The sequence below is a fragment of the Trichosurus vulpecula genome, chromosome 4 (genome assembly GCF_011100635.1).
Source record: "Trichosurus vulpecula isolate mTriVul1 chromosome 4, mTriVul1.pri, whole genome shotgun sequence".
Lineage (NCBI taxonomy): Eukaryota > Metazoa > Chordata > Mammalia > Diprotodontia > Phalangeridae > Trichosurus > Trichosurus vulpecula.
The window spans coordinates 46266847-46280979 of record NC_050576.1 but is presented as its reverse complement, the minus strand read 5'-3'; the positions used below and the strand labels follow the sequence as shown (position 1 = coordinate 46280979).

Below are 14133 nucleotides of genomic sequence, written 5' to 3'. Positions count from 1 at the left end.
ACCTGATGACATTCAAAGTCTATTCCAACTCTCAGTCTCTAATCTTTTGGTCACTGTATGTAAGGGAACATCCCAGTGTCAACACCACCCTAAAATACATTTTTATATTGTTATCATTTGTTTTTTACATCACTGATATTTCTCCTTCTAGCCCTCTTCTTCCTCCCCTCATCCAGAGAAGCACTCCACATCCATTGCCACTCTAAACAACAGATAGCCAAGGTGAAATTATGTCTTCTGAAGCCTGCTGCCAGGGAATTTGACAAAGGCTCTATTTTCCTGGTGCTCAGCTCTTTGTGGATACTTAGGAAACATTCTACTCCGTATAACATATGTGATGCCACATCCCAGAAGATTGGGAATCAGGAGTGCTTTCCTTTATCCACCCCAGAGAGGACAATTATCTGTTTATATTTTGTATTCCCAAATGGCAAGTAAGCTCCTTGAGGGCAGGGACTATGATTTTTATCCACCTAGGGGCCTGGTACCTAGTAGGTTCTTTACAAATTTTTTTAAATTTATTATTTATTTTTAACATTCTTTTAAAGTTTTTAGCTCCAGATTCTCTCCCTCCCATCCTCTTCCCTACCCACTGAGAAGGCAAGCAATATGATAGCAATTATATATGTGAAATCATGCAAAACATACTTCCATATTAGCCATATCACAAAAAAGCAAGAAAAATAAAGGGGGTGAGAAAATCATACTTCAGTTTGCACTCAGAGTTTGTCGGTTCCCTCTCCGGATGGAGAGTCCTTTGGCATTGTCTCAGATTATTGTATGGATCAGAGTAGCCAAGTCTTTCACAGTTGATTTTCATTACAACATTGCTGTTACTGTGCACAATGACCTCCTGGTTCTTCCCAGTTCACTTTGAATCAGTTCATATAGATCTCACCACATTTTTTTTCTGAAACCACCCCCGTAGTCATTTCTTTTTTTCTTCACTTAATAGTATTTTACTTTCTTCCAATTACATGTAACGAGAGTTTTCAACATTCATTTTTATAAGATTTCGAGTTCCAGATTTTTTTCCCTCCCTCTCCTCCCTCCTCCCCAAGACAGCAAGCAATTGATACAGGCTATGCGTGTATGATCATATTAAACATATTTCCATATTAGTCATGTTGTGAAAAAGGAATCAGAACAAAAAGGAAAAACCACAAGAAAGGTAAAACAAAAAAAGTGAAAATAGTCTGCTTTGATCTGCATTCAGACTCCATATTTCTTTCTCCGGATGTGGATAGTATTTTCCATCATGAGTCTTTTGGAATTGTCTTGGATCATTGTATTGCTGAGAAGAAGTAAGTCTATCATAGTTGATCATCGCACAATGTTGCTGTTACTGTGTACAGTGTTCTCCTGGTTCTGCTCACTTCCCTCAGCATCAGTTCATGTAAGTCTTTCCAGGTTTTTCTGAGGTCCACCTGCTCATCATTTCTTTTTTTTTTTTAATTAAGATTTTTTATTTTTAGTTTACAGCACTCAGTTCTGTATGTTTTTGAGTTCCAGATTTTCTTCCCCTCCCCTCCTACCTCCCCCCCAAGACGGCATATCTTCTACATATAAATTTGCATTAAAATTACTTACACAATAGTCAAGTTGTAGAGAAGAATTATGACCAATGGAGTGAATCATGAGAAAGAAGAAACAAAACCAAAAAAAAGAGAGAAAAAAAAGAGCAAACAGTTTGCCTCAATCAGCATTCAGACTCTGTAGTTCTTTCTCTGTACATAGATAGCTCTCTCCATCATGAGTCCTTTGGAGCTGTCTTTGAGCCTTGTATTGCTGAGAAGGGCCAAGTCTATCGAAGTTAGTCCTCACAGAATCAATATATCTGTGGTTGTGTACAATGTTCTCCTGGTTCCACTCCACTCACTCAGCATTATATCATATGGGTCTTTCCAGGTTGTTATGAAGTCTGTATCTTCCCCATTTCTTATAGCACAATAGTATTCCATTACATTCATATACCTCAACTTGTTTAGCCATTCCCCTATTGATGGGCATCCCCTTGATTTCCAATTCTTTGCTACCACAGAAAGAGCTGCTATAAATATTTTTGTACATACGGGTCCCTTTCCCACTTGTGTGATCTCTTTGGGATACAGCCCTAGAAGTGGTATGGCTGGGTCAAAGGGTATGCACATTTTTATAGCCCTTTGGGCATAGTTCCCAATTGCTCTCCAGAATGGCTGGATCAGTTCACAACTCCACCAACAATGTAACAGTGTTCCAATTTTCCCACATCCTCTCCGGCATTTATCATTTTCCTGTTTTGTCATGTTAGCCAATCTGACAGGAGAGATGTGGTACCTAAGAGTTGTTTTGATTTGCATTTCTCTAATCAATGGTGATTTAGAGCATTTTTTCATATGCCTATAGATATCTTTAATTTCTTCCTCTGAAAACTGCCTGTTCATATCCTTTGACCGTTTCTCAATTGGGGAATGACTTGTATTCCTATAAATGTGGCTCAGTTCCCTATATATTTTAGAGATGCTGCTCATCATTTCTTATAGCATGATAGTATTCCATTACGTTCATATACCACAATTTGTTCAGCTATTCCCCAGTTGATGGGCATCCCTTCAATTTCCAGCTCTTTGCCACCACAAAAAGAGCTGCTAGAAATATTTTTGTACATGTGAATCCTGGTCATTTCTTAAAGCACAGTAGTACTCCATCACAATCATGCCACAACCCTAGTAGGTTCTTAATATTAAGTTTTGTTAGACTGGGTTGAATTGCTGAGATGGAAAGATGATATGTTTTTAAGGTATAAACACAGATATGCCAGTTCTTTATTGTTTGTGCTGATGATATAATGGAAGGGAGGGAAACCAGGGAAAAAATTAAATTACTTTTAAGAGAGTAGGTCAAGTGCTCATTTAAGCCATTAGCATAAACTAATATAAAGATAATTTCCCTTCCTTGAACACATACCAGTTGGACAATGTACAGAAGCAATGCAGAATTAAACATTTCATAGGATCGCAGAACTATAAACCTAGACAGGACCTCGGAGGTCAGCTAGTCACAGGGTTAGGACTTAAAGCTGGAGGGAACTTTGTTGTTGTTGTCTTTGTTCTGGTCAGCTCGTCTAAACCCTGTATTCTTCTGAGGAAAGGAGCCCCACGGAGGATCGATGGTTTGTCTTCAGCACATGGCTGATTAGTGGCAGAACCAGAAACCTAACCCTGGGACACCCAATTCCAAGACCTTTGGCATTTCCACTATACCATGCCTACAATTTGTGGTTGGTTATATTTGTAATTTTAAAAAAGTTTTAGATGTGTAGTCAGGAGGACCTAAGGTTAAATCCTGCCTTAGACACTAACAGTGCAAGTCACATACCTCAGTTTCCTCACCTATAGGAGTCAGACTCGATGGCCTTTAAGTTCTCCTCCAGCTCTAAATCTATTATCCTAATATCCCAAGTCAGTCTTATGTCTTGGGTCTGGCAAGCCCCCTTTCCTTACCTGGAAGCCAGAAACTCTGTCCCTTCTAAGATGTTCCTCCTAGGAATCCGATCAAGCCTTTCGCTGATTGCCTTCCATGTGCAAGTCAATGCTTGAGGGAAGATTAGACCCTCTGAATCAGACCTTCTGAGCTTTGAAGCTGTGTTTTACCAGGTAGCTCAGGAGGGCTGAAATGCATGTGGGGAACTCTCATTTCTCTGCTCATTTCTTAGACATCCCCACTGCTTTTGGGTTTTTTCTCTCCCTGCCTCCTATCTGAAGCCTGCTGAGAGAAAGCAGAATCCTGGCTATACTGCCTTTCCCAAATGCATTGGGGGACCATTAGTGGAAATATTTTTAAATGAAATTAGTGAGTCAAGGAGACCAGATGCAAACCCAGCCTAATGTTTACTAGCTGTGTGTCCCTGGGCACCTCTGCCTCAGTTTTCTCATCTGTAAAATGGGGGTAATAAGAGCACCTACCTCCCACGGTCATTGGGAGGCCCAAAGGAGATGCTGTTTGGAACGTGCTTTAGAAACGCTAACTGTAAGATTTGACTTGGCCATGAGGAGGCCTTTGACACCCTTGAAGAAGGTAGTTTCTGTAGAGTGGTCTCTAAGAGAGCCTGATTGAAAGGAATGGATGACTTAGCTCAGGTGGTGAGGAAGGAGAAGGAGCTAACATAACATATTCCTTGCAGAAATTTGGCATTAAAGGATAGGAGAGAGGAAGGACAATAGTTTGAGGGATTAGAAAGGTTAAGAAAAAATGTTTTTTAAAGATAGAGGATCTAAGCAGAGGGGAAGGAGAGAGTGGAGAAGAGATTAAAGATATAAGAGGGAGAGTGGATCACTGGAGATCTAGGAGGAGGTAGGAGGGAATTAATCAACAAACATTTTTAAGGGCCTGCTATGTGCTAGGCCCTCTGGCAGGTGCTGGGCATTCAAAGACAAACATTATATAGCTCTGCCCTCAAGGAGATTCCATTCTTTCAGGGTAAACAATGCACCTTGGGCACAGTAGAGTCTTTGTTAAGATCTCTTCCTCTCAAATATAGGGAGAGGAGAAGATGGGGCAGGCAGAGTGTAAGGTTAATGAGGTATAGGATCTTCCCTGCCCTCAATAGGCCTCATGTGGAGCCCATTAAGGGAAGCATGTTTGCTTGTAGGAAGGCTTACACACCTTTTGCTAATTTCTAATTAGGCACTGAGTCAGGAGGCTTGTGATGCCTTCTGGCTCTGAGCCTATTAACTGAAAGAATATATATTGTAAGAGGTGAACTTTTGCTTTGGACGGCTTGCTTACGAGAAGGGTCTTGTGATCCCCTGGTCAAGACTGGGCGGCCATATGTTTAGAGCTCCCCAACTGCTCAGAGGTAAAAGCTCTCTCAATCCAGCGGTGTATGTAAAGTATATAGTAATACTGCTTTGATTCAGGCAGGTAAGAGCCCTGTCTGTTGGCCTTTATTTCTCTGCTCTGTGTTTTTTCTGTTTGTATTTTATATAATCAAAGAAGATCGTTAACCCCTGAGACCCCTGAAATCTTTCCTAGCAAACCAGACCTAAGAACCTGTGCTAGCAGCCATCCTGGGTGAGCCAGTGTGGTTGACGTTACAGGGAGACACAAAAGTTTTTAGGCATGGGGAGGCAGCTTGCTATTGTGGGGAAAGCTCTGGTCCTAGAGGCAGAGGAACTGACATTTGAGCACCTTGAGGGCAGGGACTATTTTTTACTTCTTTGTGTATCCCCAGTATTTAGCACAATGCCTGGCACATGGTAGGCCCTTAATAAATGTTTATTGATTGAGCAAAACAGTAGATCCTCAAAGCAGGATGTGGGTTGGGGCAAGTGTTACTTTAGTTACTTTAGTCTATAAAGTCACTTAATCAGGAGGCATTTAGCTGGTAGGTGTACCAAGACCTTTGCAGATATTAATAGAAAGATCCCTGCCCTCAGAGAACATAGCTTCTAATGGAGGCTCAGTCAACAAGTATTTATAAATAATAGCAATAGCTATCATTTATAAAGAACTCTAGGGTTTGCAAAGAGCTTTGCATATGTCAACTCATTTGATCCTTACAATAACCCTGGGAGATAAGGTACTAATGTTATCTCCACTTTACAGATGAGGAAACTGAGACAGAGAAGTTAAATGGCTTGCCTAAGATCACACAGCCAAGTCGATGTCTGAGGCAGGATTTGAACTGGAGTCTTCCTGATTCCAAATTCCATGCTCTGTTCTCTCTGCTGCCAGACACTTGGCATAGAAAAGACAAAAATGAAACATCCCAGCCCTCAGGGAGTATCCATGAGGGTCAACCATGTTAGAGAGAAGTGGTGGCCGAGGATTGCAAATGGAACCATGGGCAGTTGATTGTCATTCCCTTCCTAGTAGTAAGAGTTGTACTGAGCTGAACATTGTTCTGAGAGCAAGAGGTGGAAAGAAGAGTGGACAGTGATAGATGGCTAGGTAGGCCCTGGTGTCCTGGCTACTTGGGATGTAAAGCGTGGTTTGGGACCCCATAGATATAGTAGCCTGAAGTGAATTTTTACTCACCAATCATGGCAGTTCTGTTCCATGCCAGGCCCCAGTTCTCCTGGAACAGGGAAGGGGGTCACTCCTAAGGGAAATCATTTCATATGTGGGTTGGACTAGATGTCCCCTGAGGTCACTTCTAACTCCCCAAGTCTATGATTCTGGAGGCCCAAATCCTAGTCTATCTAGGTTGATCTTGGTGGGGAAGAGGGTACAAATGGCAAAGTACTCACACTCGATAGGCCCTGGCATCTTGATAGATGATTAGATGGGTTGGTAGATGAGATGCTTAGAGATTATGATGTGTCCATTGTCACAAGCAGTTAGGGCACAGCAAGGCCTAACTTCCATCCAGTCTGAGGTTCTTTTTACCTAGGACACAATGATAGAGAGACCCTCCTGGGTCTCTGGGGTGGAAGGGGAGGGTGCAGTGGTTATAGTGAGAAGAGAGAGAGGATTATGCTTACCTTGACCCTATCCCTACAGTCTGAGACCAGTTTCATTCAGAAATAACAGAGCAAGACCAGCTGAAATAATATAAAGTTTAAGAATAAGAAAACAGACCTAAATGAGGATGGTCTTAATGACCATTGGTGTTGGAGGAGGAAAGAAAGCTAGCTAGCTAGCCAAGATAGAAGATGCCTCAATAGTAAACAGCTCCCATGGAGAAAAGGCTAAATGAATGGACCTAAGTGGAATGACCCAACTAATAATTTCAGACCAAAAAAGTCAATATAGGTAAAAGACCATAGGAGAGCTCTTTTTTGATGTGATATTTAGATCTTCAAGGGATGTCATCAAGTCCACCTATCTTATTTTGTAGATGAAGAAACCAGGCAACTTGTAAGGGATGGATGGATTTGGGTCCAGGTTCTGTTACTCCAGATACATTGCTTATTCCACTCTACCAAGTAGATATGCAAATAATCCCACTTCAGATGAACCCTGAGGTCCTTCTGGCTTAAAATCCATGATCCTGTGGACCTCAGATACAGCAGTGCATCTCTCTAATCAGGGTTGGAAAAACTTTACAAAGGAAGCCAGACGGATCATCAAGATACCTTGCTAGCTGTCACTTTTTACTCCTTGCCAATATTCCTCCATCCTTTTCTACTGCCATGCTCTCTATGAATTTGCAGAACATCAAGTAACTCAGAGATCATAAAATATATGCCCCATTGCCTTACAGAACTCCTTAGCCCTAACTGGGATAAGAACTGGTCAATGACATCACACATTGTCTCTCATTCATTCCTTCCACACCCATTAATTAAACATGTAGTGTGGGCTGGTCTCATCTTAAAGCTCTAAGAGTCTGTAAGGACAGGGTATATTGGTTTTCTAGTTCTGGAGGTTAGTGTATGTGTGGCTGGCCTATGGAGAACACAAGGGAGAAGTACTGAAAGATGACTGAAGAACTACCAATTACCATGTAGGCCCTCTGAGAGATGAGGGAGGATTTGCAGAGCTCAATGAGTTGGCCATGGCTCTGCAAATAGGGACCCAAATAGCGAGTGCTGTCCTTGGTGCTTTGGGCATATCCTGCACCCAGCCATGGTGACCATCTGTCTTTCTGAATTTGCATTTTGCAGTGCCGTAGAGAATGGGAGACCATCTGACCCTGTGGACTGGGCCGTAATAGATGTTGTCAATTATTTCCGTACAGTGGGATTCGCGGAACAAGCCATTGCTTTTCAGGAACAGGTAAAATCTATTTGGGAAAACAGCTGTTGATTTTTTGGACCCAGCCAATGTGGGAACTCTTTTGGTTTGATTAGATGTATTTGCAACAAGGTTTTTGTGTCTGATTTTTCTTTTCCAGTGGGGGAGGGGTGAGAGGGAGAGGAAATAAGTATTCATTAAAAATTAGATTTAAAATTTGCATAAAGAAAACTATTGACTAGGATTGCCCCTCTGCACCTCTTAAGGGCAGAACCTGCCCCATTTGGCAAACTGGGGAAGTGGCTGGAAGGAAGACCAAGTGAACGATTACTCTTTGGTGAATCCTCTGCACTGCTCCTGGGGACCAAGAATCAAGGGATGAAGATGACAGGAAAAAATGAGCAATGAGAGATCCATGAGATTGTGAGCCTGTTGGGGGCAGGGTCTATTTTTGCCTTTCTTTGCATCCCCAGCACTTTGCGGAATGCCTGACACACACCCTAGGCACTTAATATATTCTTGTTCACTTGATGACTTGGAGAAGAGCCATAAACCAAGTGCACAGTCTGAGACCCAGCCCCTCCCTACCATTGACAAGCACTTTTTCAGTAGAGGGCTGGATGCTCCTCGAAAGCAGGAAGTTTTATTCTTCGTATTTGTATCTTCAGCAGCTTGAACCTTACCTGGCACAAAGTAGCTCCTTAATAAATGCTAGTCAGTTGGTTTGTTGATTGGGAGGTGACTATAACCTCAACCCTGACATGGTTAGAAGAGCAAATTGGGAAGAACAAATCCAACTTTTCCTGGCTAGGGGGTTTGTTGTCATTTTGTAGGCAGTTAGGTGCCTCTGTGTGTAGAGTGCTGGGCCTGGAGTCAAGAATACCTGAGTTCAAATTCTGCCTCAGACACTGACTTGGCTATGTGACTATGGGCAAGTCACTTAACCTCTGTTGGCCTCAGTTTCCTCATCTCTAATATAGGGATAAAAATAGCACGTACTTCACCCCAGGGTTATTGTGAGGATCAAATGAAAGAATAACTGTAAAGCACATAGCCCAGTACCTGGCACATAATTGCTTGTTGCTGTTTATCCTTTGTTCTCGAAGAGGACCATGGCATCAGGGGGTGGTGCCATGACATGCAAATGAATTGGACTTAAGTGAGGGAGGGCTGTGCAAAGTCACTAGCCTCGCTCTCTTCTTTGGAGCCATCTGGGTCCGGTGGCCACATATAGATCAGGATGACTGAAGAGTGCTAGACCAATATTAGCTGTCATTATCATTATAGTAATCTCAAGTTGAGCCATTTTTCCTGAAGGTCTGTCTAGGTGCTTGGAGCAAAGGGTGGTGATAGGAAACAGGGAGCTGGACCAGGGGAGGTCACCTCGTTACAAACATCTTTAGCCCGAGCAAGGATACATCAATGGTCCCACTCATGGCCTTGTTGGGTTAGTGCAGGTTCACCATCCCCAGCACCCGGGGGTTGGATGAAGGAAGCTGAAGGGGCAGCATGGAAGCAAAGCAGTTTGGGAGCATCTTTTCTAACGTGGTCTGTGCCATACCAGCTCTGCAAGGAAACTTGCCATAGTAGAGAAACCGTATGTGTGAAGTCCACCAAACTCGATTTACCTTTCTAAGTTGATAAATGCTAAATGGGTCTGTAATTTGTTTGGTTGTGGGTATGACTTCTCTATGTGCATATGCTGGTATAAGGATTCTCTTAAATAGATGGCCTTCGGGATTGTCTGTGACAGAAAAATTTACCACCCTTCAAGGCAGCCTGGTGCACAGCCCTTGTACAACTGACCGACATATCATCCCTTGCTGGGCCAATACTTCAAACCTTTCCAGCTAGGTAGGAGCCCCCCCACCCCCACCCCGGAGGTTGGGGTCTGTTTGCAGAGCCTTGGAGAATATAGGATCATAGATACATGACGGTGAAGTGGAGGGTGGGAATTTTGGTGGAGGGTTTCCTAACATCTAATAAAAGAAAACGAAGCCTTCTGGGCTGCAGGATGTTGATGAGTAAAGGAATTCATCCTTCCATCCCAAACTTCATTCCTCATTCAGCTTCTGGTTATCTCCAGCTGTTCAGGTTGTTTGGCTCAGTTTCAGAGAGACAGATGTGTGAGAGGGATGGAGATCTTCATTTGGTCTGATAGCAAGAACGCACAAACATTAACATCCCTGTTTCACAAAGAGGAAACTGAGTTTATGAGAGGTTAACACAGGCTCCAGGCAACGTTCTGAAAGGCTCTATCTGGCATACCACTTTGCTGTCTATATAGAATTTCTGATTTAGAGCTGGAAGGACCTTGCTACCTGGTCCAATGACTCTTCTCATGTCATAGACAAGGAAACTTTGGTCCCGTGACTTGATTTGTCCAACATCATAAGGCGAGTAAATTTCTGAGCTAGCCATAGTCTCCTTGCTAGCTGTTATGGCTTCCTTCAAACCTCATCCTTGTCTTTTTACCTCTGTTTATTTGGTAGCTCCAAAAATCATAGCTTTGGAAAGACATGTGGAAGGTGTCTGATGGGCTGGAATATGTTTCACCTTTGTGGTTAGAGGCAAGGTGTCCATTTGGATTAATGGAGTTGAATAACTCCCTTCTAAAATAAAAAAAAATTAAATTATATTTTAAAAGATTAGCCAAAACAAGTTACAGAAATGTCTACAGGCTAGAGTCCTAGCTGTCCTGAAGCCCCTTTGCTTTCTGAATTGAGATGGCTGCAGCCCAGATTAGAAGAAGGGGGTAAATGTTCTTTTCGGCACATCCAGCCCTTCAAGAATCCTGTGAAGTATTTCAGAAGTGGAAATAGCTCAGCTCAGAGATGTCCTTTGGAAAGACCTTACCAGGGCTGACCTCACTTCTCTGGCACAGGGAAACAGGGAGTTGAAATGGGAATGGTCTTTCCTAAAGCTTTTTCATTCAGAAATGCTTCCAGGGAAAAAGATAATGCCTTGTTACTGTGTTGATCCCAGGGACTGGAGTTCTGTGAGCATGGTCCAACAGCCAGATGGATCCTTATTCTCATGGAAGAAGGGAGGGGAGGGTGAGGACTGAGCCTGCCTTAAGGAATCCTCCAGACACACTTGGAATCTTCTGGAAACTTCTAAATTCTCATCATTTTTCTTTCCTTCCCTGATTAATAGATAAGACACTAGTGTGTCTTATAAGACACTATCTAGTGGGGCTGACCTGACATTTCTTGTCTCCCTTGAAGAGACAAAACAAACAAGCTACGATGTTTTTCCTAATGACAGTGAACCTGAATCTTGGGTAAGCTGATTCTCCTATCAGTTTAAGACAGGGGCTTCCATTTTTGGTTAATAGGCAAGGAAGTTCCAGGACATTTTAATTATTCCAATGGACCCTCACCTTAAAGTCCACACACTGAGAGCCCCCTTATCCCAGTGATGGCTGGAATTTTTGACCCAGCCATGTCCTTTCAGTTATAGCAGCTGAGGGACCCCTGCCCCCCAAAGCAGTACTGGACCCCTTGATCCCCTCCCTGGACTCTGCCTTGCCGCTTCATGGAAAGCATGGTCTTGTTGGAACAGGACTTAGAATGGGCTCAGTCCACTGTGGACTCAAGACCACACCATTGTGGCCTAGCTCTTGATTCAGGTCAATTCACTGACTTGTTACTGCAGCCATCCTTCCATACTGGACAGGTCCACCACCGCTGGGCTGCTGGACTCATTTGGAGACCTCTACTTAGTTCCTCATTCTCTGTACCAACAGGCCTGTCTGGGGCACAATCTTCTGCAGCAGCTAATTCCCAGGAAATGATTTCAGAGCTGTCTGCAAAAAAAGACCTCTTGAAGGGAAAATGTGATCTTCCTCTGGCCATCGACATTTCATTAATGCATTCACTTGGGGCTGTTTTTCCATGGATGGTTCTTTGCTGATCGATCAACACGTTATCCCACAGAATCTCAGCCTCGGCAGGGACCTGGGAGTATTTTCTGTATGGGCCCTACCTGACTAGGAATTCCTCCCACAACATCCCCGATGAGTCCGCTAGCTACTGCCTGAAGACCTCCACTGAGCGGGACCCTGCTGCTTCCCAAGGCAGCTCATTCCAGTTTGGCACACACCCTTGCAGCTTACAACTGCTGTCCATACTTCTGCCCTCTGGGGTCAAGCAAAACAAAGCTTAGGCCCCTTCCTCATGATGTAAATAATAATAAGTACCATTCATATAATGCTTTAAAATTTGTAAAGGGCTCTATACCTGTTCTCTTATAGCCCAGGGCAGGGTGAAGAGGGCACATAGGTATTATTATCCCCACTTCAGAGATGAGAAAGCTGAGAGTCAGAGAAATGGTCACCTGGTTACATAATCATGGCTAAAATTAGGTGGGACAGTAGATGGAATGCTAGGCCTGGAATCAGAAAGGCCTGGGGTTCAAATCTGGCCTCAGACACTTACCGGCTGTGTGACCCTGGACAAGTCACTTAGCTGCTGCCTGCCTCAATTTCCTTATCTGTAAAATGGGGATGATCACCGCACCTACCTCCCCGGGTGGTTGTGAGGAGCAATTGAAACAATAATTATAAAGTGCCTGGCGCATAGTAGGTGCTGCATAAATGTGAGCGACTTTTATTGTTGCCGTTGCCATCCAGCGACTCTGAGTCTGGCGTTCTTGCCACTACATCAGCGCTCCTTCAGGTACTTGATGACAGCTCTTGTGCCCTGCCCATTCTCCCCCCACCCCAATCTTCTCCTCCAGGAAGACATCCCCACTCCCTTTCAACGGATCTTTGTGGCAGCCGATGAGAATATGTAGCTCATCTATTGTGTGCTGGGCATGAGGCTAGGCAGTAGGGGGAAGGAAGCGAGTACAAAGATACAAAATAAAGCAGTTCTTTCTGCTGCCGTGTGACTCCATTTGGGGTTTTCTTGGCAAAAATATTGGAATGGTTTGCATTTTCCTTCTCTAGTTCATTTTACAGGTAAGAAACTGAGGCAGACAGGGTGAAGTGACTTGCACAGGGTCACACAGCTAGTAAGTATCTGAGGCCAGACTTGAACTCCTGAAGGTGAGTCTTCCTGATTCCAGGTCTGGCACTCTATCCGCTGCACCCCCAATAAAGCAGTACCAGCTTTCAAAGAGCTTACATAGTGTGGCATCATCTGTTAAGTTTCTCACCATCTTGATGCCCCCCTCAGCCTTTTGCTTGATGTCATTGGATCCTAGGGACATGGATTTAGAGCTCGAAGCAGCCTTAGAGAACATCATAGTACAGTCCCTTCATCTCATAGATGGAGACTGAAGCACAGAGAGCTCAAGGGATTCGCCCCAGGTGTCCGAGGTTGGATTTTAATTCAGGTAAAGATCTGGAGCTGGAAGAGACCTCAGAGACCATCTGGTCCATCCCTCCCATTTCACAGATGAAGAAACTGTGACCCAGGAAGGCTAAGTGATCTGCCCAGTGTGCTGCAACCTCAGAGATGGGATTTGAACCCAGATCCCTTAACTCCAGAGCCAAGGTCCCTTCCACTACCCCATGCTGACTTCATGGCTTCCAACCCTTCGCTTTACAGATGAAGCCATGGAGACCCACAGAGGTGTGACACGGCTTACCCAGAGCCTCCCAAGTCTAAGTGGGAGAGATGACTTAACGCAGGTGATCCTGGGACTCGAAATCCAGTACTATTTTCACATTGGTTCTGGTTATCACCATTTCCAAGTTTGAAGCCACATGGTATCAACAGGAAAGGAAGGTCTTTCAATCCAGTGTGGCATTGACCGTCTTCCCATTGAATACCAACTCTAGATCATGGCAGCAAAAGCCCCTTTGCCTTTGGAATTCTTCTCTGTCTGCCTCTCCCTGCCTGCTTATCCCTGCCTGGAGCTCCTAAAGCAAGCACTTTCCTCCTCTTCTTGTCATTGTCATAAGCTCCTCAAGCCGTTACAACTTGAGTGACAACAGTTGTGTCCCCAGAATGTTACTTGCTCTTAAGACAATTTTCTTTTCTCAGCGTTATGACATCATAGACTACAGCCCATGATGTTGAATTAATTTCACTTCATTACTCCATCACTCACCCAAACACACCAAGGAGAACAGTATTCTACTATATGTAGTTACTCATATAGCATTTCTGTTGAACTTGCTCACTTGAGACATCTTTTTCCTTTTAGGAGAAAAAAAAGTCAGGCAGGATGACATTTTTCCAGATGACCAGATCACTGACTTATGATCCTTTCTGGAGGGTGGATTAGAACTCAGCTAATCAAATAAAATAAAACACACCTTGTTGCTTCTCATAAAGTAACAGCAACTACCCCCAAACTCAGTAGCAAAGTGAGGATGCCGCATTAAGCAATCAGCAGCATTTGCTGAGTGGGGGATTCTGGAAAAAGTATTGGAAAAAGGTTTCAGTGGGTATGTACGTTCTCCACTGATGGAATTCACAACTCTTCTTTGCTACAGCTGGCAGTCTTCTTGAGCTTCTCTGG

General features: G+C 43.6%; 1 protein-coding gene across 1 annotated transcript in view; it reads left to right on the top strand.

Moving 5' to 3' along the window:
• The window catches only part of SAMD13 (sterile alpha motif domain containing 13), a 56767-nt gene that overhangs the window by 31710 nt on the left and 10924 nt on the right, over window positions 1-14133 (top strand). The window contains exon 3 of the mRNA XM_036757986.1: window positions 7590-7701. Within this exon, the coding sequence (XP_036613881.1) occupies window positions 7590-7701 (112 nt within the window). The remainder of the gene's footprint in view (window positions 1-7589; window positions 7702-14133) is intronic.